Source organism: Ursus arctos, unplaced genomic scaffold (genome assembly GCF_023065955.2).
Source record: "Ursus arctos isolate Adak ecotype North America unplaced genomic scaffold, UrsArc2.0 scaffold_1, whole genome shotgun sequence".
NCBI classification, from domain to species: Eukaryota; Metazoa; Chordata; class Mammalia; order Carnivora; family Ursidae; genus Ursus; species Ursus arctos.
The window spans coordinates 42,074,429-42,097,422 of record NW_026622763.1 but is presented as its reverse complement, the minus strand read 5'-3'; the positions used below and the strand labels follow the sequence as shown (position 1 = coordinate 42,097,422).

The 22,994-nt window shown below is 36.4% G+C and overlaps 1 protein-coding gene across 6 annotated transcripts in view; it reads right to left on the bottom strand.

The window, feature by feature from the left end:
* TANK (TRAF family member associated NFKB activator) overlaps positions 1-17,427 on the bottom strand; it is an 86,294-nt gene extending 68,867 nt beyond the window's left edge. The window contains exon 1 of one of the 6 annotated variants that reach the window (XM_044381530.3): positions 17,204-17,427. In XM_044381530.3, the coding sequence (XP_044237465.1) occupies positions 17,204-17,244 (41 nt within the window). In that variant the 5' untranslated portion in view covers positions 17,245-17,427. Of the gene's footprint in view, positions 1-2,984; positions 3,463-17,203 lie in introns of those variants that run through there. The other 5 variants (XM_044381529.3, XM_057318160.1, XM_048214021.2 and 2 more) reach the window with 5 other exon arrangements.
* Between the last annotated feature and the right edge of the window lie 5,567 nt (positions 17,428-22,994).

The window sequence follows — 22,994 nt, the reverse complement described above, 5'->3', positions numbered from 1 at the left end:
GTTTACTTTATAGTATAACTGGAGCGGAGAAAAGAAAGAACAGCAATACATTTTATTATCAGCCTCAGCCTACCTATAGCATCTTCTCTGACCATGAAAAAAAAGAGGTGGGAGGAGGGAAGAGAAATGACCAGGATCAACACAGAAGTTCTTTATTTTCAATATATTGGTGTTTTAGACTCTTCCATTTATTTGGATTTACTCTGAGGAGTTTTTGTTTGTTTGCTTTTTTTAAGTTCTGAGGCTTTTTGCTGAATATTGCTGCTATTTTAAGAACAATGTACTTTCAGGCCAACATGGTTTCATGAGTGAATTCTTTCAAACCTTCTAAGAATAGAGAGCTCTTATGCTGTTTAAACTAATTTCAGTGTAGAAAAAGCAGGAATTCTTCTCAGTTCTTTTTAGGAAACCATCATAACCCTGATATCAAACTCTGGCAAAGATAACACAGAAAATGATGACCACAGATGATACCCAATTACTGATTTTAAGTAAAAATGTTACCAAAAAGAAACCTATATGCTTAAATATGACACCATGACCAAGCGTAAGGTTGGTTCACAAACCGGAATTCAACTAAAATAACCTGACATCCTAATAGGTCAAAGTAAAGCACACAATATGTCATGACAGATGCCAAAAGCCATATGACAAAATTCAACTTTCACTCCTGATAAAAATGTTTAGTTAAGTCGTAATGAAAATACATCATCTTAACCAGAAATATATAGGCCAAATGAACACTCAACATCTATTATTCAAATTGCTCTCAATGTGCTAGTCAATGTAAACACACACACACACACACACACACACACACACACACACACAAAACGTTGACCTAAAACCCATTCTCTGTGGGGTGTGTGGGTGGCTCAGTAAGTTAAGCATCTGACTCTTGATTTCAGCTTAGGTCATCATCTCACGGTCGTGAGACTGAGACCTGCTTCAGGCTCTGAACTGAGCATGAAGCCTGCTTAAGATTCTCTCTCTCTCCCCCTTTTCCCTCTTCCCTGCTTGCTCTCTCAAATAAAATAAAATAAAATAAAATAATCCATTCTCTGCAAAAATCCTAGTAAACTAGAAATACTAAAGACATTTCCTTGATAAACAGAATTTATTGGAAATTAATAGTAAACCCCTTATTTAATGATGACATAGTAAAAACATCCACAAACTAAGAAATAATATATGGATGGACAGAATCACTGTTATTACATATCACTGTGCTGGAGAAGCTAGCAATTCAATAAATTAAAAAAGGAAAAGAAGTATAAAGATAAGATTGTACTTAGATGACCTTTTCTAGAAAATTCAGGGGAAACAATTTATGAAAACTATTAAGTTTAGAAAGTTGGTCAGATATAGAATCACTCATCTAGATACCAGCCACAAAATATAGTGAATATAGTAGCTAAAACCTCCAAAAGAATTATTTTAATGAAACATGAGCAGTTTATACTTTAAATTTTACCTCAAAAAGAAAGCAATATTCGGGAAAATTTTGAAAAAGATAAATGAAGGACTTGCTTTATGAATTACTAAAAAATGCTATAATCAGGAGATTGTATATAGGAAGAGACAAATAGAACAAAGGAATAATAATAATATAATAATAATAATAATAAAAGACCCATGTATGCACGGAAATTTATTATAATAAGGTAGTATTCTAGTCAGGAAGAAATGATTTCAACAACTGATTTCAGGGAAAATGGCTAAATTCCTACCTTATATAATGTACAAAAATAATTTTCAGATATTCTAATGAGTAAAGCATAAAAAACTATAAAAGAATTAATAGACAATACAGGAAAATATTTTAATAATTTTTTGAGTGGGAACTGCGTTCTTAAGTGATAACAAACGTGGGCATTTTAAACCAAAAGACTGACAGTTCTTGAAAATATCTGCCATATACTTCACAAAGGATTAATATATCTGCACCCTAGTAAAATATAGATAAATAATTCTGAAGAATAATGGGCAAAATACATGGGCAGGTCACATTAAGAGATGGTTAACTACAATACGGTACATCCTGACAAGAATACCAAGCTGACGTTAAGATAAAGTAGAGCTATGTATGGCAAGACTTCCACCGTATATTCTTTTTTTGTCTGAAAATGCAGATAACAGAATTGTACGAATATATACTCTCACTTTCACAAGGAAACGAAATAACATGTTTATGCACATTTAAGAGTGATGTGGAAGGCCTTTGTGAAGTACTACGACTGGAGAGAAAACTGAGAAAAAAGTTTCATTTTCTCCATAAATTGTTGGCTTTATACATACATGGTCGTATCATTTTAGGGTTTCCCTCTCCTCCCAAATGATGAGAAAATAATTTTTCAACAGAATACAGAGCTTGCTTCTCTGCTACCCCTCGTTTGAAATGTGTATTCCACCACGGTAAGGAGGCAGATCATTTTATATTGCTTCGTTTTCATGTCACTTCACTCCTGTTACTACCATTTCTCCCTTTGGACAACTCGTCAAAGCATCAGAGAGAGAAAGGACACTTGACATAGCAAGGCTGTTCAATTTTTGCTTGTTACAGTGCAACAAGGGAAATACACCTACTCTTTGGTTTGAGTATCTTCCCCCTACTTTCTTCACTTCTTGACAAGCAGAGCTTTTTAGACCTATAACTCAGTTGCTACTCATTTTATACCGGAGTTGAGACCCTACCTAACGCCTGGGTTCCAACTGGGGGTAGGGTTTGCTTTTTGCTTTTCCCGCCTCGCCCACCCATTCTCTCCGTGACCCTCCGGGAAGTTACCCCACTTCTCACTGACACGGCTATGATGACACCCCACAGGAAAGCTGAGAGCGGAATTGCGCAACAACCTTGGGAAGAACAACAGAAAGACCTCTTTTAAAAAGTTGTCGAAAGAATAACCACGACAGTACTAGCTTCCGGAAGACAACCCTTGCCCCGAAAGGAGTCTGGGACACTCGTGACGGGGCCCACTGCTCACCCTGACATCGCAAGCCCTGCCTCCCCTCTTTCCCGGCGAAGAAGTCAAGTGCCCGCGAGCGCTGGACGCGGAGCTGGGCTGGAACCCTCCCCAGAGAGCGTCGAGGCGGGGAGAGCGTTGCTGCGCTGACGTCGCGGGCTCGGAAAGCCCCTCCCGGGTCCGCTCGGGGACGCACACCCAGGTGGTTTCCCTCCCACAACGTCCCTCTCCACTCTGAGAACTGGTCGTCTCCGCAGCTCCTCGGCTTCTTTCCCTGCGGCACCCGTACTGCCAGCGCACCGCCCTCGCTGACACACACAAGTTCCCCGCCGTTGTGCTCGACGGGTTCCAACGGAACAACTCGTTCGCGAAGTTTCTTACCCACAGTTCAGGGATTCCGCGCCTGTCTCTCACGCCCCGGATCGGCGGCGCCCGGCCGAGTGAATCGACCGGAAGTTGTTTTCCGTTCCAGTTCAGAGGGCAGCGCCTGCGCGCGGAGCTTTTAACCCTTCACCTTCCACCCCGCCAGGCCAGACCGGACCCCTCCCGTACCACCCACTCACGCCCCGACCCGCTCCGCCTCGCCCCGACCCGCCCCCTACCCAAACCCCGCCCATCCAAGCCCCGCCCCGACCCGCCGGGAAAAGTACAGCTGCGGAAAGTCAATAATGTCAAGGTTAAAGGTCACCTGAGGGCCTTGGGGAGACTTTTTCCTAAACAGAAAATAGCCAGGTCTAACATCACCCTGTATGGGAGTTAGCCTACACAAGACTCATCACAGACGCTTGTTAAAGATCTAGATTTACCAGTTCACCCCTAGAGATCTTAGAGTTCAGAGCAACTCCTGCATTTTTGTCGGATGCTCCTGTGAATGTGATGAAGGTGGTTAAAGTCCACATTGTGGAACACCACACACACACACACACACACACACGCCCCCGCTTAGTTTTTCCCCATTTGTAATACTTTTCACTAAATATACTTGCTAAAGTCGAGTGGTTGCTAGATACAAGTAGACCTTCACAGAAAATTCTCATGACTTAAGACTTCCCCATTATTCCATTTCCTAGCAGTCCTTGAATATTCTCCAAGGTAGAAATTTTAAACAGATACCTCTAGAAGTGCTTGAACTCTCAGTTTTAGTTCTTATACTTCCTGGCTCGGGCAAGTTGCTTAACCTAATGAACCTTAATTTTTTACCTAACAAATGGAGACAGTGATAACCCGCTTCACTGGATGGATGATTGTGAGGATCAATCCAATAATGAAAGCAGAAGCACATGGTAAATTTTAGAATGCTCTTCAAATGAAAGATATTGTCCAGAGTCACTCATGTCAGGCTGGCTCCTTGCCACCACAATTTTCCCTCGGATTCCTCGCATGAAAACATAACAGTCAAATCCACAACACATGTGGAGTCCTCCTGAGGGCATTGAAGTCTAGGACTTTCCACGTTGACTGGAGCATGATTGCATCTGGCTGAATGCATGTAGCACTTTCAGAAGCTTCCATAGTAATGACCTATTTTATTTATTTCACTAAAAAATATTTTTAAAAATCTCGCCACTTTTGCACATATCTGACATGGGTTGATAGTGTTTGAAAAAGACCTCATCAACAAGCACAAACATACTAAGGACATTGAAGTAATAGTTTGATAGCCTGGATTAAAATAGCCGTGAATACTGTATGTTGTTATCAGGCACAGCCTGCTCTAGAACATAGCTTTATATCCATAGATTTGACAAACTTTCTTTCTTGGTGATCTTGGCCAACCCATGCCTGATTAAATCTTCAGTCAATGATTCTTTCTTCATCCTGAAAGATTCAAGCCTAGCTCTGGAATTCTTGAGTTCCCTTTTTTCTGGTCATATAGTTCCATGTAACTTAGAAGCTGCTGTCTTCTCAGGGGAGCCCAGCATCTTGCTCCTCCTGGGATTGTATTTTTTCTCTTTAATATTGGGCTTACTTTCAAAAGTCAAAACCAAAACATATTGCAAAAAATGTTTAAACAGAAACTTCTCATATATAACATTGTGATCAGTTGAACAGTTTCTTATAATAAGTAATGGAGTTAAATATGATAGTAAAGCACTTTTTTAAAAAGAATTTTTTATAGCAGTTTTAGGTTTACAGCAAAATTGAGTGGGATGTATAGAGATTGCCCATATACTTCCTATCCAAACTTATGAAGAAGTCTCTTCCATTATCAACATCTTCCACCAGAGTAGTACATTTGTCACAACTGATGAATCTACATAAACATAACATTGTCTTCCAAAGTCCATAGTTTGCTTTAGGGTTCATTCTAGACAGATATACAATACCATGTATCCATCATTGTAGTATCATACTATACTAGAGTAGTTTCACTGGCCCGAAAATCCTCTGTGCTCTGCCTATTCATCCCTCCCACCCCCAGTCCCTGTCAACCACTCATCTTTTTACTGTCTCCATAGTTTTGCCTTTTCCAGAATGTCATATGGTTGGTATCAAAAAGTATGTAGCCTTTTCAGATTGAATTCTTTCACTTAGTAACATACATTTCAGTTTCCTCCATGTCTTTTCATGGGTTGGTAGCTTATTTCCTTTTATTACTGAATAATATTCCATTGTCTGGATGTACCACAGTTTATTGATCCATTAACCTACTGAGGGACATCTTGGTTGCTTCCAATTTTTGGCGATTATAAATAGAGCTGCTATAACATTAGTGTGCAGGCTTTTGTGTGGACATAAGTTTTCATCTCCTTTGGGTAAATACCAAGGAGTGGGATGGTTGGATCATATATATATTTATATGTTTAGCTTTGAAAGAAGCTGTCAAATTATCTTCCTAAAGTGACTGTACCATTTTATATGCCTACCAGCAATGAGTGACAGTTCCTGTTGCTCCACATCCCTGCCAGCATTTGATGTTGTCAGTGTTCTAGATTTTGGCCATTCTAACAGGCATGTAGTATATCTCATTGTTTTAGTTTTCACTTCCCAGATGACATATGATGTGGAACATCTTTTCATATGGTTATTTGCCATCTATCTGTATATCTTCTCTGGTGAGATATCCGTTAAGGTCTTTGGCCCATTTAAATTTGTGTTCTTTGATTTCTTGTTGAATTTTAAGAGTTTTGTGTATTTTGTCTAACGGTCCTTTATCAGATGTATCTTTTGCAAATATTTTCTTCCAATCTGTGGTTCTTTTCATTCTCTTGACAGTGTCTTTTGTAGAGCAGAATTTTTTTTATTTTAATGAAGTCCAACTCACCCAACTTTTGAGCAAATTGAAAGAGCTCCTTTGATAATTTCTATTTGAAATAGTGGAATTTAATAATACACCCAGAATCTAAAACTAAATGCATAAGCATTTTGAATGTGGAGGTGTTAAGAGCTTTGAATAAGGAATAAAAAAATTAAACATACACATTTCTTAAATATATATATTTCTTTCTTTTGAATCCCATGATGTTGTAGTCATAAAATGAAATGGCTGCATATTTCACCAGTGTGTGAAACTTGCATGAATGCTGGGGTACAGAGATGAATTTTGGGCTAAGATAATGTCAAACATTTTCCTTTTTCTATAATGATGATGAATTTTTTAGAACTGACATACAGTATGTTTTATTAAGTTTAGGAATTGAGTTGAGACATTTATTTGAGGATTAGTCCTTTAAAAGAATGACATAATTTCACTTCAATTTTCCTCTACTCATATTATATTTGTATACCTTAGGTTAGCAAGCAGCACTATGGGGTAGAATGGGATGAAAATGAGAACTGCAGGCTCATTAAAAATATTTTAGGTTCTATTTTCAAAACTGCTTAATATTTTACTGAGCACTCTGAATATAAATCTAGGGATAAGGAAAGCTGCCAGCATAAACACTTACTACAACTTGGAATGTCAGGTATGCATCAATGATCTCCGTCAAGTCTTTGATGTGAAGTTTCACTATTAATAGAATCTGGTTGACTTCCGATTTAGGATGACATCTGGACTAGCTGTTTGTGTCTCAGACTCTAAATTAAATGCCTAATAAAGAATCAGAAAAATATGAGAACTCGTAACAGCATTGAAAGGAAGAATAGATGGCTGAGCAGGCTCTGCCCTATACAGAGCACCCAGCTGACAGCAGTGGTCACTTGCCAAGCTTTGCCCTCTGGGGCTTGAATCTTCCCCAAAGGAGTGCCTTTTTCTAAGTCAGAAAAAAAAGCATCAATAAAGTAGCTGTAATCCTTTCGACAAGCATCCTAGTGACAAAATTTGACACGATTTCCAATCATTTCCAGAAACTGTGGGGCTGAAATGGACATAACCTTTGTTGCTTGAGAATGAGGAAATCTGCTGGCCTGAAGAACAGTAAAAATATGATCTGCCTCATGGCACCTGCTAGTGAATTGGGCAGTAACCCCACTACTATGTGTGACCTGCACATAGTATTTGACACCTCCTTGCCCCAACGTCCCTCCTTAGTACTTCTCTCTATTATCATTTTTGGAGCTATTGTTTGGAGTATACCAACACGATCCCAATGGTAGTAGATAAATGTGATGCTCTATATTTAAAGATATGTGAAGTTAATAAGGAAAGGGGATGAGCAGACAGAGCTGTGCGTTTGACTATCTCTAAGACTTTGATTTTTCGTATACGGTTCCTATCAAGGAAAAGACCAATGATTGTTTCTGATTAACCAGGAATTCTCCTCTTCATACTAAAATAACTAGGCAATAAGGGTAAGGGATCTCACCCCAGGTCAATATCTATAGTGACAAAATTAATAAATGTCAGCTTCAGGACCAAGACGTCCCTGTGACCTGTGCATGTCTTCTTATCTCTCAGCTCCATATCCCGTGCTGAGGAACTAATAGAAATCAGGCAGATAATGAGAAGAACCAAGGAAAATCCATACATCTGCTTAGTAAGGGCTACAGAGTGCCTGGAATGAGAAAATACAGGACAAAGCACACTTTGGAAAGATTATGTTGCATAAAGGAAGAAAACAGAGTTCTCAAAATGCAGAGAAAATGAAAACTTCAGAAAATGGTTTATCAGAAGCATAAGTAAATGGGAAAAATCTGCTTTGCATTTTCTGTGAAAAAAAAAGATGTCATATTAGACAAGATATTAGATTGAGTAAGAAAAGGAAGGACCTAGTTAGGAGGCAGGGAGAAATAAAAATAGAGTTGGATAAGTTAAGGCTATAAGGACATAAAACATGCAATGGCAAAATTAAAATATTGTTTCAACATAATCAAGGATGGAATCAATACTGCAGAATATTAAATCAATGATTAGAATAAAAGCCTGCAAAATGCTCTCAAATGTCAATGTAAAGGACAAATAGAAGAAAACCATGAAATGGGATAGTGGAAAGAAAGTGCTCCAACGTCTTCCTGAAGAAGAGATCAGAGTAAATAGAACAGAAATAGCAACCAAAGATATATCAGAAGATATATCCAAAGCAATTGGAGATGAAAAGGACTCGATAAGTTTTAAAATGTATTAGTGAAAAGAGACCAAACACTTTGACATATCCATAAAAATTTTGATATGAAATGATTTATCAATTTATTTATTTATTAAGCAAGTATTTTGTGAGTGCTTGCTGTGTGCTAAAAATTAGGGATACAAAGATGACCAAGACACAGTCCTACTTTAAAAGAACTTAGTATCTGCTGTGGGTAATTTTTGAGAAGCAGGCAATTATTGCGCAATGTGGTATTACAATATTACAATAGGGGTCAGTATAGGGTACTTTGAAAACACAATGGAGTCCAGGCTTGAGAGGGTAAGGAAAGTTTTCCTATATGTAAGGTATGGAAAGAATTCAATAAGAAAACAGGAAGAAAATAATAAATTACTTGCAAAGAAAGAAAAATAGACTACCTTCAACATTAAACTTCAGAAGCTGATTAGAATAACATCTACAGTTACATGGGAAAGTTTTAACTTACAAAGTCTATACCCACCCAAGTTATCATTCACATAGGAAATGAAAACAAAGATATTCTTTGATACCTCAAGGTTCAGAAATATACCACCCATTTCCTGAAATAGTTGAAGATACACTTCAGTTACTCAAGAAGGGAATCAAATTTTTTACAAGAGGAAAGGTAAAATTCTGAGATAAAAGAAATATTTGTAAGTATTGGAAATAACTATTGGATTAAGTGAAAATTTGGAACAAATATAATGAAGGTATTAAAGGTAATTGTGAAGATATAAGGTACAGGTATAAATAAATAATTTAATAATAATGTATTTTAAAATTCCTGTTCATATCAACAAAAACTCAAGTGGATGGAAGAGAGGTGGCAGGAAGTGAAAAGTTCTAATTTACTATTTTTCTTATCTTTTACTTATAGAAATAAAGAAAGGATAGATAGGATGTCATTCTAACTATGATAGCTAGACATACATTATTTTAGGTTTTGTTTTTTTTTAAAGTGAAGGTAAGTAACTACAATTAGAATTCAAAATTATATGTTTATTTATGTTTATTTTTGACATTCCCCATATAACAAAGATAAAAAACTCTTTCTTCCTGACATTTAATCAGTCACCCATAAGGTAACTCATATGAGTACTCCTCTGCAACATTTCTTGCATGCATATACTTTCTGTCCTCATTGTTACACACTGTCTTCATTGCCATTCTCTGTCCCCCCTTGTTCAAGCCACCATTAATTCTTACGTATAGTACTAGCCTCCTAATGATTCTCCTCATTTTCTCCGGTCAAATTCTAAATGTTATACTCAATGAGCTCCAGTAAGATAAACTCAAAGAAATCTATACTGAAGTACATTATAATCAAACTGTTGAGAGCCACAAATGAAACAGTCCTGCAAGTGGTAAGAGCAAGGTGACTCATTATATACAAGAGATCCTCAGTGAGATTAACAACCAATTTTGTTTTGAAATCATGAAGTTCAGGAGGCAGTGGGATGACGTATTTAAAGTGCTAAAAAAAAAAAAGATGTCAATTATCGATCTGGCGAAACTATTCTTCAAAAATGAAGGAAAAATTAAGATGCTCTGAGATAATCAAAAGCTGAGGGAGTTCAGTGCTAGTAGACTTACTTATCCTATGAGAAATGATAAAGGGAGTCCTTTAGGCTCAAATAAAAGGCTACTAGACAATAATTCAAAGCATTACAAAGAAAAAATTTGACAAAGAATTACATTGATGAACATGAAAACAAGCATAATTGTATTTTTGGTTTGTAACTCCTCTTTTTATTTCTTATGATTTAAAAGACAAATGCTTTAAAAATTATAAAACTATATGTGTATAAAGATAAAGTCTGTGATTACAACAACATAAGGGAGGAACTAAGCTGTATAGGAGTAAAGCTTTTGTATATTATTGTAGCTAAGTAGGTATTAATTCAAATTGGATAGTTATAAATTTACATTGCTAATTGTAATCCCCACAGTAAGTACTAAAACAATATCTAATATATATATATTTATATATTTATATATATACACATACACACACAATGAGAAGGGAATAAAATGGTACAAAGCAAAGGATCAATTAAACACAAAAGAAGGCACTAACGTGAGAAATGAGGAACAGAAAAATTGTATAAGGCATACAGAAATCAAATAGCAAAATGGCAGAAGTAAATCCTTCCTTATCAGTAATTTCTTTAAATATAAATGAATTAACCTCTCTAATCAAAAGGCAAAACTTAGCAGAATGGATAATATAACATGATCAAACTATAGTCTTACTACAAGAGACTTACTTTAGACCCAAAAACACAACTAAGTTGAAAGTAAAATGATGGAAAAAAGATTTTCCATGCAGACAGTAACTGAAAGAAACATGGGATAGTTATACTAACACAAAATATCTTTCAAGTAAAAAACTGTTATAAGAGACAAAGAAAGACATTATATATTGACAAAAGAGTCACTAATAAAAAAGATATAACAATTATACACATTTACACATCAAACAATAGATCTCCCAAATATATAAAGCAAATATTGATAGAATTGAAAGGAGAAATAGACAGTACTACAATAACAGTTGGAGAATTTACTACACCACTTTTAATAATGGGTAGAAAAATAGAAGATCAAGAAAGAGAGAGGACTTGAATGATAGTGTAAATCAACTAGACCTAACAGACATGTATAGACCATTCCACCCAACAACAGCAAAATACACATTCTTCTTGAGTAGATATGGAACCTTCTCCAGGATAAACAAATGGTAGGCCACAAAAAAGTCTCAATATATATAAAAAGACTTAAGTCATACAAAGTATCTTTTCCAACCAAAGTGAAATGAAGCTAGACAGCAATAACAGAAGGAAAACTGGAAAATTCAAATATGTGCAAATTAAGCAACACATTTTTAAACAACTGATCAAAAGAGGAAATCACAAGGGAAATTAGATTTACTTAGAGATTAATGAAAACAAAATTATACCATACCAAACCTTATGGGATGAGTGAAAGCAGTGCTCAGAGAGAAATTAATAGTAATTAACATCTACATTAGAAAATAAGAAAGCTCTGAAATCAATAACCTAAATTTACACTTCAAGGAACTAGAAAAAGAAGAGCAAGCTAAACCCAAAGCTAGCAGAAGGAAGGAAATAATAAAGATTAGAGCAGAGATAAATGAAATAGACCAAAAAAAAAAAAAAAAAGAAAAAAGAAAATCAATGAAGTCTAAGTCAGTTCTTTGAGAAAATCTGCAAAATTAACAAAACTTTTCTAGACTTATAAGAAAAAAAGGAAGAGAATAATAAACAACTAAAATCAGAAATGGAAGTGGGGACATTGCTACCAATCAAACAGAAATAACATGGATTACAAGAGACTACTATGAATTATAAACCAACAAATAAGATAATCTAAGATATAGAAATACCTAGAAACACACAATGAAAACTAAATCAGAAGAAACAGAAAATCTGAACAGATCTATAACAAATAAAGAGATTGAATCAGTAATCAGAAACCTCCCAACAAAGAAAAGTACAGAACCAGATGGCTTCACTGGAGAATTCTACCAGACACTTAAAAAAGAATTAACACCAATCCTTCTCAAACTCAAAAAAATAGAGGTGGAGGGAATACTTCCTAACTCATTTTATGAAGCCAACATTACTGTGATATCAAAGTCAGACAAAAACTCCAGAAAAAAAGAGAACTAAAAACCAGTATTCTTTATGAATAAAGATTTAAAATTCCACAAAATGCTAGCAAACCAAATCCAACAGCATATTAAATAGATTATGCATCATGCAAGTGTGATCTATCCCTATTTAAAAAAAAATATATATATATATTTCTTTTTTTTTAAGGTTGTATTTTTAAGTAATCTCTACACCCAACATGGGTCCCAAACTCACAACCCCAAGATCAAGAGTTGCATGCTCTACCAACGAAGCCAGCCAGGTGTGCCATGAGTAAAAATATTTCTATTTGCAGATGACATTATCTTATATGTAGAATATCCCAAAGAATCCACAAGGAGCTAGTAGAGCTAATAAATGAGATGGCAAAATTGTAGGATACAAGAGCAAAAATCAGTTGTGTTTCTATTCATCATCAATAAACAATCCAAAAAGGAAATTAAGAAAATAATTCCATTTATAATAGCATCCCCAAAATAAGATATCTAAGAATAAATTTAACCAAAGAGGTAAAACACTTGTGCATTGAAAACTACAAAACATTGCTGAAAGAAATGAAGAAAGATCTAAATAAATGGAAAGACATTGTGAGTTCTTAGATTGAAAGAACTAATATTGTTAAGATGACAATATTTCTCAAAATCGTCTACAGATTTAAGGTAATCTATATCAAAATTCCAGTGCCCCCCCCCTTTCTTTTGTCAGATATGTAAAAGCTGATCCTTAAATTCAGATGGAACTACAAGGGGCCTGAGTAGCCAAGAGAATACTGAAAAAGAAAAACAAAGTTGGAGGAGTCATACTTTCTAATTTCAAAACTTACTACAAAGCTCCAGTAACCAAAACAGTGTGCCATTAGCGTAAGGATAGACATATGATCAATGGACTAGAATTGAGAGTGAAGAATAAACCCATACATATTTGGTGAATTGATTTTTGACATGGGCACCAAGACTATTCAATGGAGAAAGAATAGTCTCTTTAACAAATGATGTTACGACAACTTATAGCTGTAATCAAAAGAAAGAATGGGACCCTTTTCCTCACAGTATATATAAAAATTAACTCAAAATAGATCTAAGTGTAACAGCTAAAACTGTAAAACTCTTAGATAAAAACTTAGAGGTAAGTCATTATGACCTCGAAGTTGGCCATAGATTCTTAGATATGCTACCAAATAATGTACAAGAAAAAAAATAAATTTGACTTCGCAAAAATTAACAAAAAAATTGGACATTGAAAGACATCAAAGATATTATCAAAAGACAATCTACAGAATGGGAGAGGATATTTGCAGATCATATATTTGATAAGACTCTAAGAATCCAGACTATATAACGAACTCATAAAGCTCATCAGCAAAATGACAAACGACCTAACTTAGAAACAGGTAAAGGACTTACAGACATTTCTCCAAGGAGACTATACACATAGCCAACAGGCACATTAAAAGATGCTCGACATCATTAGTCATTAGGGAAATGTTAATCAAAATCACAATGAGGTACCACTTCACCTAAACTAAGATAGCAATAATAATAATAATAATAATAATAACGACAACAACAATGCAGAATAACAAGAGTTGACAAGAATGTGGAGAAATCAGAACTCTCATACATTTCTGGTGGGCATGTAAAATGGTTTGACAACTGTGGAAAACTATTTGGTTCTTCCTTAAAACATCAAACAGAATTACCATATGACGCACTATTCCACTGCTTGGTTTATTCCCAAGAAGAACTGAAAACAGGTATTCAAACAAATACGTATAAATACATGGTCATAGCAAAACTATTTACAAGAGCCATAAAGTGAAAATAGCCCAACTATCCTACTCAACAATAGACGAATGGATAAACAAATTGTTGTATATACATATAACAGAATATTGCTTGGCCATAAAAGGAATGTATGGATATAGCCTACAACATGGATGAATCTTGAAAACATTATGTTAAGTGAAAGAAACCAGTCAGAAAAAGTCACATATTATATGATTTCACTTATAGGAAATATCCAGAACAGGTACATCCATAAAGACAAAAGACAGATTGGCAGTTGCCAGGGGTTGAGGGGAGCAAGAAATGCAGAGCACCTGCTGAGCGGGCACAGGGTTTCCTTTTGGGGTGATACAGGTGTTTTGACACAGTATAGAGGTGGTGGTTGCACAACACTACGAATGGAATAAATGCTACTGAATTGTTCACTTTATCATGTTTAATTTTATGTTATGTGAATTTTACCTCAATTGTTTAAAAAGGGAAAGAAATAAGAAAATTGGATAAACTATGGACTGAGTTAGTAAAAGCATACTGGTTTTTATTCAATACTGGTTCCTTAATTGTAACACATGTACCATCCTAACGTAAGATGTTAATAATAGGGGAAACTATGTGATGAGGTGAGGCAGTGTGGTATATGGAAACTCACTGTTGTGTGTGCTCAATTTTTCTCTAAATCTAAAACTGTTCTAAACAAACAAAGCCTATTAACTGAAAAAAACTTGGTTGTCCTAAATAACTCTTGGATCAAAGAGGAAATAAAGCTACAATAAAAAACATGAAATAATGATGATGTGAAAGTGACCTAGCAAAAGTTGTAAGATGTAGTTAAAATGGTGCTCAGAAAATTCTTAGCTTTAAATAAATAAAAGAATAAAGAAAAAAAATAAGTGAACTAAGCATTTAACTCAAAAATTGAAAAAAGAAAAAGTAAAATACTATAGTCTAATAAGAGACATTAAGTAAACACTAATAAAGATGGGGCGCCTGGATGGCTCAGTTGGTTAAGCTTCCAACTCTTAATTTTGGCTCAGGTCATGATCTCAGGGTCCAGAGATCAAGCCCCACATCAGGCTCCCCACTCAGTGGGGAGTCTGCTTGAGATGCTCTCTCTCCCTCTCCCTCTGCCCTCTTAAATAAATAAATACATCTCAAAAAAAAAAAAAAAGAGAAAATACTGATAGAAATGAAAGCAAAAACTATTTTAAAAAGAGCTAATCATAAAATGATTAATCCAAGGGATAAATTCTTTGACATGTCCAATAAGGAAAAAAAAAGAGAGCAAAAACATTAAAGAATAAAACTAGTAGTGAAAAAGGTTATAGTTATATAGTTTTGGAGATGATAAAAAAGTACAAGAGAATACTGGGTGTGCTAATACTTTTGAAAAATTTGATGAAAAGGATCATTTATAAGCTACCTAAACTGCGTGAAAAAATAACATTAAACCCAACTAGATCAATTACAATAGAAAATATTGGAAAGCTTTTAAAGAATTACTTCGAAAAGTGGGTACCAAGGACAAACAGTGTGAAGATTTGCTCTTTAAACATTTCAAGGAGCAGCTAACTCTCATTAAACATTTTTAGAACATGGAAAACTTCGGTGTTTTTACCAAAAAATAAAAATACAAATGAATTTCACTTGTACAAATGAAAGCAAAAGTCCTCAACAAATTACAGATTTTTTTAGCATGCATTTTCTTAATATAAATTGGTGTAATAGTATTTAATTTGGACCCACATTTTGCGTACCGTTGTTGGTTATAACACAACCGTGGCTGGCAGCTAGCACAGTCATCAAAGGGAGAAAGCTTTTTTGCACAAAGCGTAGGAACAGCTGCTTTGTTTGAATATCTGGTTGCTCTGCCTGGATAGGGTTTCTTGGCTGTGCCACATTGTTTTCATTCTTTTCTGTTAATTTGAGTTGTGAACTGAATTGTGAAGCCAAAATAATAGAAAGGAGGCATCTGAGCATGTGGATTAAAGAGAGAATGAGGAAATGTGTAGGGTTGGTTTGGTTCATTTTGATCAACTAATTTATTATTTTAACTAGAGCAATAACTAAATATACTTTATAATTATAAACATACCTTTATTATGGAGGCATGATTTTTGATAACACAGAATTTTTAAATAAGGCAATTACTGCATTGTGTAACAGCAGAGCACTACATGCCTTAAAGTAGAAAAAAATCTTACAGTTATCTCTAATAATACCAGAAGACATTGAATATAGGTTAACATGAAGGCTTGATATACCTTTAGTAAAACAGAGCGAGGACTAGATTTGGTAGTTATTTGGTTTTTATGATAAATGTATTTATCTCAAACCAACAGCCATCATCATTCTTAATGTTAACCACTAGGGAAATTCCCACTGAGATCAGAACAAGAGAAGGTTAGCTGCTATGTCCTCTGTTATTAAACATTGTTCTAGAAGTTTTGGTGAGAAGAAAAAAAAAAAGAGGAGAAAAAATTACATTTTTCTGAACTAGGCTTCACATGTGAATTACCTAAAGTAATTTGGAACAAATAGAGGATCAATATAATAGCTGGATACAAAATAAAAACATGAAATCAAGAACTTTTCTAAATGCTAGCAGTAATTTGTTAGAAAAAACAGTGGAAAGAATGTCCATATCCAAATAGCATCCCAACCCTATACACAAAGAAGATGAAATATATTGGAGTATATTTTATAATAAATAAAGAACCTATGGTGTTTCCCGGAGCCTTAATACATGGAGAGAAAAAATGTGTGCAGACAGGAAGTTTCTCTACTATAAGCATGATCATTTCCCTCTAATTAGTAAGTTCCATGAAATTCCAACCAGGACTTTTTGGGCAGAATTTAACAAATTGATTCAATATTTTCCATTGGCCATCTCTTTCATTGCCCGGATGTTGCTTTGGGGCCCTAACTAGCTGCTTGCAGGAACCTCAGTCAGGTCGGACCTAGTATACAGTCCCATGTCCCCCACTGCATGGAAGTAACTAATGTGTGCACCTGTGCATGAGTGGAAGTGCATCCTGGAAGGAATGAGAAGAATGGGGTGGGAGAGCGAGCAGAAGCGAGACCTTGGAATGACTTCTAAGCTTCTATGAATGACTTGCCTGCTCTGTGAACTTGGCCAAGTCATCTTCCTTTTCCCCCCATCACTCTGCACTTTGGAAAAGACATCTCAAAATACGATTTCAATATTGTAAGAGGGCAGAGCAGTGGTAACAGAGAGTCATAAAAAGAAAAGGAGTAATATGAATTCAGATGTGAGCCCTGGCTCCACCACTTACATAGCTGGAAGATCCTGTGACTGTTTTTCTCCAGCAGACATTCAGTAAACAGCAGCTCTTGGTGTTGGTAATGATTTTGCTGTTTAATCTTTTCAAACTATCAACTTTTCTTAGGATTATTCCTAAGAAAATACTACATAATCTTCAGTATTCATTTTTGATTGTGAAAATAAAGGCCATTTGGTACCAATAAGACTGGATTACTACCATGGTGAACGCTTAAATGTTCTAAGATAGGAAATGCAATGTTGTCTGTAAGGTTAATGTTTTACTGTAAAAAATACTCATTTACGTGTATTTCTTAAGAGGTGAAAAAGTACTAACCTTGAGTTAATTTTTGAATGGACTGAATCAGGCCAGAATTGATCTTTAAAAATTTGGTCCCCCAAAAGTACAAATATATATAGGATTAGTTTATTGTTCAACCTAGTAAGTGATATACAACTTAATTATGCCAAATACATATCTTTTAAGTCTTATGTTATAAAAACCACTCATTGGAGAAGGCTTATATATTCCAGATATAAACTTAAAAATATCATTTCAAGTAGAGATGTAAATTGGATCTTAAAAGTTGAGAAGACTGTAAAAAGATCACAGTATTTAAAAATTTTCTTTAGTCTTGGTTAGGGACCCCATCTTTTAAAGGCCAAATTTCCAATTATGACAATAAATACAAAGACATTATTGAATCATGTCATAAATTACTCACTTTGCAGACGAAGAGTAGAACAAATCTGCAGCGCTTCAGTCTAAGACATCCAGGCCACCTTGCTAGGTTGAGAATTGGTAGGAACAACTAAAGTTTTGGTTACCTCTTCTCCAGGTTCTAAGTCCTCCTTCATAGACTGGCGCTCTTGAAAGACGTGGCCAGTTGCAGAGTCTGGAAGCTTTATCTGCAGGCTCTAGCAATGCTGCCCAAACCGTCCTGAGCTCTCTCTTGTGTTGAACTGGGAACTTCCACTGAGAAATCCCCTAAATTGAAGACTTCCTTATTTGTAGCTTTCAACAGCCAATCGTGGCAAGATATTGAAATGAAGCAAAGACTACCAGAAAATGTTCTGTAAACCACCCGTGACTACAGCTCTGACTTCCTTTTGAATCAAAGATACTTTTCTTGACTAGTTAGGGCATTTTAACAAAAGTCCAGAAATTGTAAACACAAAAATATTTTTGGATTAATCACATTTTCATGTAAGAAAATGTTAAAATCTGTTTGAAAAAATGGCTTTTTTTTAGCTTTTAAGAAGGCTTTTTTTTTTTTTTTTTTACTTAAGCAGTATATTTATAAACAGCAGGCAAAGACTAGATTTGAGCGTGGTTGCCTTTGCTTGAAAGCCTACGGAGGTCCCTATGATGAAGCCTAGGAATAATGAAGTTTGTGCTGGATTCCAGAGCATGGTCTCAGAGACTGAGAAGAAAGATGAACCAAAAAAGGCTCTTAAGACAGCTTTCTCCTTGGGAGCTAAGGTGCTCTGTTCATATGAATGAGTGCGTGCATGCTCCAGCACACTGGGGAAATGCTTCACAAATGCATGTATTCTTCTTGGGCTACTTGGAGCAAAACACCAAGTTTACATGCCAACGGAAGGCAGCATATGCACGATGGCCATTTTTCTTTGTTATAAAATTTTAGAGCTGGAAATGTCCTGAGACACCGTATGTTCCATTTCCTTTTTATTACAGATGAGGAAACAGGAGAGGGTAAATGCTCAAAGTCATAAAGAAAGTTAGAAGCAGCTGAGTCTTTTGAATCCCAGTGTGTTTCTTTTTTTTACTGTACCGTACTCTTAGCACACCAAGTTACTGAACAGGAAAATGACTGTAACAACAACAACAAAAGATGGAGAGGCTCTGTTCAATGCCTGCATGTTGCAGACGAGTTTAGGACTATCCCTGAAGTGCCACTGTTAGAAGGACTAGAATTTAGAGCTTCTGATTCTCAGTCTGGTTTCTTTTCTACTTTGACACACTGCCCTCTCTTAAATTAGGTGTTAAGTAAGCCTGAGATATGTCTACTCATGATGAAATTATTCCATGAAAAGGAAATATGTTTTAAAGCATCTAAAATGATGAATAAGCTTATAATGAAAAACATTCCATTTGCTCATTGAACATAAAGTGAACTATTAATTTCTTTCAGCACTTGTGTTTTACAACTCTCTCACAGATAGCCAACATTCAACTTTCTTGTATGCAATGGAAAAATAAAACCTATCTAATACTGTAAATACAGCAAATTAAAACAAAAAGCGGGAGGAAAATTTTCTTCTCAAGAATTTATATTTTTGCATGAGCAGAATTTTAAAAACACTGCTTTTTTTGTGGTTGTGCTGATGTCTTCGCTGGGAAATGCCCCTTTGGTCTCTCCATTCTGTGCCCTTTCCCTCTTCTGTTTGCTTTGGCCTGTGAGCTTGGCAGATACCCAAGCTCCAGCAGAACTGGCTAGTCCTGGGAATTTGGTCTCCACCTGGTGGGCCGCTGGTTGCAGGAGGGTCTCGAGGCAAGACAGAGAAGCTGTAGTTAAGAGATGCTTTTTTGAGGAAACTCTGTCCGAGTGCATGGAATTTAAAACCTGTACCACCAAGCAGTTCTGGCTCTCGGCAAAACATGTGAGACAGATGGAAGTTTGTATCTTTGTTGTCTCTGGCAGTTCCTTTTCCTATTCCCTCCCCCTCCTTTTTTCCTCTCAGAGTCATAAACCACATGACCATGCAGATAGAGATATGGAGATTACTGCAGGGGAGGAAGAAGGAAACTGGCACCAAGCCAGGATGGCAAAGTTTAGGGTACAATGACCAGGGCAGGAGGATTTGGGAGGGCGCTCCAAGGCCAAGTTAGAGAATGAGAGGCAAAAGTCAGATTCCTGTTTAGGCAGAGGTGAATGGCCAAGCAGTTCCTAATCAAATAATGAAGATATCACCACCTTGAGGCAGCAAGTTTCCCAGGGCAGATCCGGGTCAAAGGCCTCCCTAAGAAGAATCCCGGGAAAGCAGAGCCTTCCCTGGGAACAGAAGTGGGCAAGGCCAGGGCTCTTCACTGCTGACAGGGATTCAGGGATAGGCCCTCTCTTCCATGAGTGGAGGCAGATACCTGCAGCTCTGAAGCTAGAAGCTAGTTGAGCAGCTGGGCTGCCTGGAATAGGTGTCTGATCGAGGAACTTGGTTCAGTTGATCACATGGGAAACTTCAGGGTGGATCCTTGCTCCAAGCATGGTATTTGTGGAAGCTGCAGAAATTTCTAGCCTCTGCTTGCTGGTGGGCTGATGCTCTAGGATTTTGTAGGCCCAGGGCCAAAGCAGGCAGGAACCTGCAGGGACAATGGATACTCCTTTTCTGCTAACACCCCAATCTCTACACAGTGTGCTGAAGGGAGTATTTAGTATCACTAATTTGCAACTTAATATAAATTTATGCCAAAGTACTGCTTCTCTGTTGGGGATATTTGCATTTTATATCTTAGAGAGTTGTAGAGTTAAAGGTGTCCCCATTTAATGGAATTTCTGGCCATAATGGATGGGGAAAGGAGGAGATGTGGTCGAAATAGGAAGAGGCAGGGAAAGGGAAATAGCCTTACTCTTTACCATTCTTATACTTCAGGGGTAACCTCAGTTAATGACTGGCCTTATATTAATAGGGATGTGTAGTTAGCATGCTTGCTCTATTATTTATTTAATAAAAATTTATTATCTATTATGTGTAAGGATCTGTGCTGGGTATAAGGATTATTAAAAAGATCTTTTCTTGCCCTTGAGGAGCTCATGATCTTAATGAAGAGACAGGTAGGCAAACAACATTTTCCTGTGCCCACTGCCAAAGGCAAGAGCAGAGCTACAAGGTGCTTGTGGGCAGAGAGTCAGTCCCCAGAGCCTGAGTAGCTCAGGAAGAGATGCCTAGATATCCAGGGACTGAACAAGCAGAAGGACCAAGTGTTAAAAATGTATTTTAGGCCTTTCCACTTTGATTTCTTCTGGGCTAACCTTGTGACTTTTTGCTTGTTTCCAAAGCTTTATAAGTAAAATTTCTCCAAAAAATCTTAATTTGCTTTTTAACGTTGTAGAGGGTTATTTATAGTCTTGATGATAGACACTGTTTTAGTGTTCCTGGTATTTTTCCTTAAAAAAATAAATGTGTGAGGTACACAGATAGACTGAGCAGTTAAGAAGTACCTCAGACCTGTTATTTTTGAGAATAGGAATAAAAGTGGGGCTCTGGCTTCCCAGTACTCTGTCCTCTTCATCTTATGATGCCTACGTATTTTTGATTATCAAAGTAAAGAGGACACTTAGTGACGTATGATAGAAAGAAGATGGATAGAACTAAAATCCAAAAATATCTTGACAAACTCAAGTTATAGGCCAATGCCAAGATAAACTTTAATAGTAGTTTTAAAGTTGTCTAATTACTAATGCCATTCCTACCACCATCCTAGAAACAAACAAACAAACAAACTAACACACAAACAAAAAACCAGGAAAAAGTGGCCTAAGCCCAGAAAGGAGATGATGAGATTCAACTTAGTAGAAGTCACACAAACACAACCGAAGAGTTTTATTTGAGGGGGTAATCTGTGGATGCTAAGAAACTCCAAAATGAACAGGACCTTAATCCTAAGGTCCTCGAGAATAGGGGAATGCTAGTCTTGCTCTCAGACCTGACTTTCTGGGTACTGCTCTTTAAGACGCCCATAGACGAACTGGTTGTAAAATACTCATCCATAGCACAAGTATATGATTGCAGGAGTGGAGAATGTTTAGCTTAAAGACAATGAGAAGGAAATGACAGTGTTCAAGTCGCAAATTCTTCTGTATGGCTCCCACGTAGACCTCAAACTGGTTAAGTAGGAACTATCAGAAAAACAAGTTTTGGCTCACTATAGAAGGATCAACATTCCAATAGTAAGAAGATGAGACAGATCACCTTGGGAGGAAGTGAGTTCCCAATTACTGGGAAAAATCAAGCCGAAGATGAATGACCGCTGCTTGGGAATCTTGCAAGAGCATTAACATCTCAGATGAGATAATAATGGCTAGTACCTGTGTAGTATTTACTGTGGGCCTGGCACAATTCTAAGTACTTTACATGTATTATTTCATTTAATTCTTATAAGTACCCTATGAGGAGGATGCTCTTTTATAGATACGAAGACAGAGGCATCAAGAAGTTAACTAATTTAACCAAGTGCACGTAGCTTAGTAAATGGAAATGCAGGCATCTGTCTCCAAAGTCCATGCTTTTAACAACTTTACTGTAGTGCAGCCATGATGCCCATTATAGGGCACTTTATTTAATACAGATCCTCTCATTCGCTGATAATATGGAATTTTAGAGGCGGTAAAAAGAAGTTCAGATGTTTTCCCTACCGATTTTTATTTCTTCTTATGCCCAATTTTGCAAGCTTCCAGACTAAAAAGAAGTTAGTGGGAATATATACCTCCAATCCTTCTCAACATGCACTAATTTGGCTTAAGGATAGGATTTTAGGAACGGTGTAATCAGAGGCAACGAGACGATGGGAAAGGAAAAGGAGGGCGATGCGAAGGGGGCTCTTGCTGAGAAGTGGAGGAGCGAATTAGACTTGATGCCTTTTCTTAAGTGCCAATTTAGGAAAATAGGGCAGACTTGGAGCAGATTGAATGTCATTAGTTAAGGAAGATGATGGTGCACATTTTGTTTGTGAAGATTTACTTATCCTTTAATTCTTTCCCTTTCTAATCTGTTATGTACAGTTGAGTGAGTTGCACACACGAACAAACCCCATGGTACTTTCTACAGGGTATAAGGTGAACTAT